The sequence below is a fragment of the Cucurbita moschata genome, unplaced genomic scaffold (assembly GCF_002738365.1).
Source record: "Cucurbita moschata cultivar Rifu unplaced genomic scaffold, Cmos_1.0 Cmo_Scf00012, whole genome shotgun sequence".
NCBI lineage: Eukaryota > Viridiplantae > Streptophyta > Magnoliopsida > Cucurbitales > Cucurbitaceae > Cucurbita > Cucurbita moschata.
This window is the reverse complement of record NW_019268528.1, coordinates 892,312-897,746: the sequence shown is the minus strand read 5'-3', so window position 1 is coordinate 897,746 and position 5,435 is coordinate 892,312. Positions and strand designations below refer to the sequence as shown.

The 5,435-nt window shown below is 38.5% G+C and overlaps 1 protein-coding gene across 3 annotated transcripts; it reads right to left on the bottom strand.

The window, feature by feature from the left end:
- Positions 1–739: 739 nt before the first annotated feature.
- LOC111450749 lies at positions 740–4,633 on the bottom strand. 3 transcript variants are annotated; one of them, XM_023091015.1, is made up of 5 exons: positions 4,048–4,633; positions 3,748–3,904; positions 1,555–1,772; positions 1,287–1,460; positions 740–1,167 (listed from the first exon to the last, which is right to left on the bottom strand). In XM_023091015.1, exons 1-5 carry the CDS (start codon positions 4,261–4,263, stop codon positions 1,081–1,083), a joined length of 852 nt encoding a protein of 283 aa, XP_022946783.1. In that variant the 5' UTR covers positions 4,264–4,633; the 3' UTR covers positions 740–1,080. The 3 variants fall into 3 exon arrangements, with proteins under 3 accessions (XP_022946783.1, XP_022946782.1, XP_022946784.1); XM_023091014.1 differs by having other exon boundaries at positions 1,555–1,775; positions 4,048–4,632; XM_023091016.1 differs by having other exon boundaries at positions 1,555–1,766; positions 4,048–4,632.
- Positions 4,634–5,435: the final 802 nt, after the last annotated feature.

Genomic DNA, 5,435 nt, shown 5'->3' with positions numbered 1-5,435 from the left:
TTTTTTTTTTTTTTTTTTTTTTTCTGTCGAAGTTATTACAGACATTACTCAAATCAAGGCAATTACTTTATATATATTCACATGTCAAGTCAGGAGTTGGTGTACTGAACCTAAAGATAGAAAAATCCAACCTTATATAAGTAATTAAATAGCTATATCTCTTTCTCTTTCTCTCTCTACCTCTTTAACGGTAGCTAAACGATAATTAATATTCGCTACCTTAGAGTTATTTTCAAACCCGAGATATAATTTCATGGTAACATTATTAGTTAAGAAGATGTTAAAAACCTGTTATGAATGACTTTTCAAGTATTTAAAATACGATTTTAAACTCATTTCAAATATGTCCTAATGCACTAACTCATAACGGGTGAGTTACCTTACCATTTCAAATCGAACAAAGTATCCCGCCAGACCGCTGCTCGAAATACATCTTTGCCAAGTCTGTGGTGCTGTCCAGATGAGAATTTGTTTTACCAAACAGCATCATAAGGTTGCTGTATACAGTTAAAAAGGCAAAACCCATTGATGAAGAATGGTATAAAGATCACCCTACAGCTTTATGAAAATCACCCATCAGTGGGCTATGGTTGTGTGCTCAAAAGTGAAAGGATCCTAGGCATTATAGAGCATAATTGGTAGAACAGGAATGAACTAGGTGCATTGCTGTTATGAGAAGGTGGGGAGAGCATATTTCAATCTAGAATGGGGTATCCGAAAAAGTAGATATTTAGATAAGCATATGAAAGAAAGTAATGAAACTTTTCAATCGAAATGTTATTCTGTGTATTCCAATCAGCTTCGAACTATAATCAGGAAAACACACAAAAAAATATCTATGAGAATCAAATTTAGTCCAATATCAGGATAGAAACAACAAAAAGAAGAAGAAAAGGAATTAATCACTGTACTGACGGATGGAAAAGTAGATGCCTCGACTCTTTTATACCTTCTATATAAAAAAGAGGAACCTACAAACATGCTACTGATTGAAGTTCAGGTTGATCATCTTACTATTTGGATAGAATAGAAGTCTTGTGAGGATCGAGTTTACCGCGGTTTCAATGTAGCGATGTCTGATTAGAAAACATCAGGGTGGAAACGACCCGGAATGGAGCTACTTTGTTGAGCTTGCTTGAGATGCACTGTAAGTGCATAGTTATTCACCTAGTTCATTAAAAGATGCAAGAGATATCAGACTATAAGTATGCGTGAAACCATGAAGTATTGTGTTAATGATTTTTAGCAAGGAAGGAAGCAAGATCTTGAGCATTTATGGAACCAACCTCAAGGGTTTTCAATTGTTCCTGGTATTGAGAGACTAATTCCTTAAGATGTTGCAACTCCTGGTTCCCGCCTTCGTATTCTTTCTGACGTTCGTGCTGGATTGAGACAGCTCGTTTGAGAATATTGTTTTCCTGAATAAGAGCTTCCACTTGTTCCCTAAGCATCTTGTTTTCCTAAAATTAAATAAACGAGATAAAAATCACGAACATTATAGTGGCAGATCATTGGTGCATAAACAAATAGCAGGAATTGTAAAAGTTCCAAAACCTGATGAAAGTTATTTGCCGCCTCTGCATTTGCACGGGCACAGATGGACTTTTCAAGAACCTCAAGAACTCTTGAAGCACGGCTTCGTGCATCATCCATGTTCGAGGCACTTGTCATTTCTCTCACAAAGAGATCCACCCATTCTGCCCCATTTGTGGGAAGATTCTCAGAAGCTGTTGCATTCTCAGAAATTGCAGCTTCTCCTTGCGGTTCTGCTTCATCTTAAACGAAAAGATAAAATTCATTAGATGCACCTAACAACTGGATTCTAAAGGCATCAGAAGAAGCTTGAAGATGAAATTGGCAAGCATCCTTCAAACTGTTTTTATTAATAATCTGTTTAAAATGCATTGGAGATTCCAATTTGAGGAGCAGAATATGCAAGCGCTTATACAGAATCTTTTGAATTGTTTAGGTTTTGACTTAAACTTAAGGTATCTCGTAGCCTCCATGAAATGCAGCCAAGCAAACAGTTAAAGTTAGTATGGTCGTACATTGAGAGAATAGGTCAGTGTCTCTCAAAAGAAAAATCAACTCTAAAAGGCACAAATATGACGGGGGGGAAAGGATTTCTACTCAGGTAAACAAGGAATTAAGAGATCGACAAAGGGGAATATTACGGTGTACTCTTCCCCATGGGCGTAAGCAGATAAGGAGTTGGCTCGATGCCAAATTCCGGGAGGAGGGACGAAACACTGAGTCGAAAGAAAGGATAATTACAAAAGGGAAGTTACAGAAAAGTTCTCCAATCCACTGAACTCAGAAACAATGAAACATCATATAGAAATCAATTTGTTGAAAAGGATAAAAAAGAAATACATTCCTAAAATTGATTGGCAGCAAACTAACTTCCACCAAGAAACATCGAAGAACGTTTTCCATGAATGATGTTGGGGGAATGTCATTATTTACTCTAATTGCAAGAATCTGCCTCTGCTAAAAAGAATCTTAAACAAAAACCTTCTATATGACAACGTCATCAGAACTGATAAAGCTCTGCATGACATCACCAAGGTTGATCCTAGGCACTCTCTGATGCCAATCCAAGCAGACTTAAGTAACCAGACTTCCTCACCAGTCAATGTCCTAATGCCCTAAAAATGCTGAACTGGCCCATAATTTGATAAGAAAATAGAAGATAACTCATTTCACGCGGCTGTGAGATCCCACATCGATTGAGAAGAGAACAAAGTACTCTTTATAAGGGCGTGGAAATTTCTTCCTAGCAGACGCGCTTTAAAACCTTGAGGGGAAGCTCGGAAGGGAAAGCCCAAAGAGGATAATATCTACTAGCAGTGGGCTTTGGCTATTACAAATGGTATCAGAGCCAGACACCGAACGAGTGCCAGCGTGGACGCTGGACCCCAAAGGGGGGTGGATTGTAAGATCTCACGTCAATTGGAGAGGGGGAACAAAACACTCTTTATAAGGGTGTGGAAACCTCCCCAGTAGACTCGTTTTAAAATCTTGAAGGGAAACTCAGAAAGGAAAGTCCAAAGAGGATAATATCTGCTAGTGGTAGGCTTAGACGGTTACAATTCTCTACTAGTTAGTTATAAATTTTGATGGAACTACTACTCCTAATCCAGGTCAAGTTGATTCGAGGTATAAAAATGATATCAAAAGCCAGACTGCGTAGCAAATGAGACAAACCTAGCTTCACTGAGAAATGTGAAACAAAAACAAAATGCACAATCTGAGGATTGTTTGGTTTCCAAAACTCCAAACTTAGTGGAACTTAGAACTGCAACACTTAAATTTGTATAATTTGTGTACGGTTTACGCAAATGAATTTGATATAGGAGCTTGGTTCTACGTGAACCATGTTTGGTTTGTTGGCTATGTTACTAGTAAACTCACGATCCATAGTCTGTGAAAAGCAAATCCATGTGCCAAATCTAAGTTTGACTTCTCAACTTCTGGTTAAACTAATCTAAACAGCCAACCAAACACCCTTGTTATGATTTTACACAATGAATCCCTATTATTCCTTCTCCTATAAAAAGTACTTAGTCTGTACAATAAAAAGTTCATCAAGAAAATATAACACTTCAGAGAATGTCAAGAACAAAATATTGAAATCTCGTCTCGTGCACTCTCCCGCAGTCGTAAAATCGAAAATATTCCCTAACAGAGCATTGAGAATATAATTATTAAGTCCAAGATGCAGTTCAATAGAGATCAAATACAAACCTTGGGATTGAGGTTGAATATTTGTTTCCAAAGCTACATCGGAGGTGTTTGAAGCACTGCCCAAGTTTCTGTCATTATAACCCAAATGAAGCTGGTTCAAACTTCTAATGGCTAAATCGAGATCATCACCACATTCTTCAAGTACCCTCTCTAGAAGCTAGAATAACAATTTCAAAGCAATCAGTATGTATTCATGTATTCATTCCCTCGAATTATAAAGCAAAAAATCCTCCATCAGAAATGTCTTCAAACAAAATGATTAAAGCATTTCGAATTTATAATTCCTCATCCTAAACAGACCTGCTTGTCCATATCAGGAAAATTTTCGCAAAGATAATCGACTAAATGAGCCGATTGTGAGGAGGACGTCTGGGGGAACGGAAACACAGATTGATTCGATGACCTCGGAGGCGAATACCGCACAGGCGAAGAAGATGAACAACGGATTCTCTTAGAGACGGGATGCGGAGGCAGGTCTTCAAATAAGGATCTCTTCCCGCACACGATGGCAGACATGTTTCAGCGCCGCTGCTCAGCTTCCTCTATTCTCTAAGTGCTCGATCCGCACCCAAACCTTCAATCCAATTCATGCAGCAAATCCACCGGATCCAAACTAAAACATCTTCAACAATATTCCAATTCAACAGAAAAAAAAAACGCAGAGAAAACGATCGATTTAGGATAAAATCCTCAAGATCTCATCCACCAAAAACAAAATTAATTACAACAAACTCAATTCCAAGGGATTTCAGATGGAAAACGAATCAGGAAAGAACGAAATTCTTAGCATTTGAAGCTCTAAAACTTCGGCTCATCTTCGTTCATGGCTACGAAGAGTCCGATCGTCATCTGCGTATTCTCACCAACGAGATTAAAAGAACGAACAATTCTGAAACGACACGTCGTACGAAGATTTCTCCAATGCTTGACACGTGCTCGTTGTTTATTGGCTCATTTCACATTGTGGATGTTGCTTCATTGCTTGTATGAATCTGAACGTCCGTTCTCTGCAGGACCCAAAAGAAAATGAATATAAATTATATAATTAATAATAAGTAAATTCTATTACTTTTTTTAATATTATTGAATTCTAAAGAAGCCTTTTCATTTGGGCCTTTTAGGAATGAGAGGGATGGGCTGGAATAGTTTAGGCCCAACCCAAGTTTGAGTTTAATATGACTATACTATTAGGTCAAGATAATTGTCCGTTTTAACCCGTTACCTACTATCGTCAGCCTCAAGGTTTTAAAACGTGTATGCTAGGGAGAGGTTTCCATGCCCTTATAAGTAATGTTTCATTCTTCTTTCTAACTAATGTGGGATCTCACAATCCGACCCCCTCAAGGGCCCAACGTCCTTGCTAGCACACCGCCTAGTGTCTGGCTCTCATACCATTTAAAACACAGTCCAAGCCTACCCCTAGCCGATATTGTCTGCTTTATCCCGTTATGCTAGGTAGAGGTTTCCACGCCCTTAATAAGGAATGCTTCGTTCTTCTTTCCAACTAATATGGGATCTCACAATTCGACCCCCTTAGAGACCTAACGTCCTCGCTAGCACATCGTCTGGCATCTGGCTCTCATACCATTTATAACAGCCTAAGCCCACCCTAACAGATATTGTTTGCTTTATCCCGTTACGCTAGGGAAAGGTTTTCACGCCCTTATAAGGGATGCTTCATTCTTCTT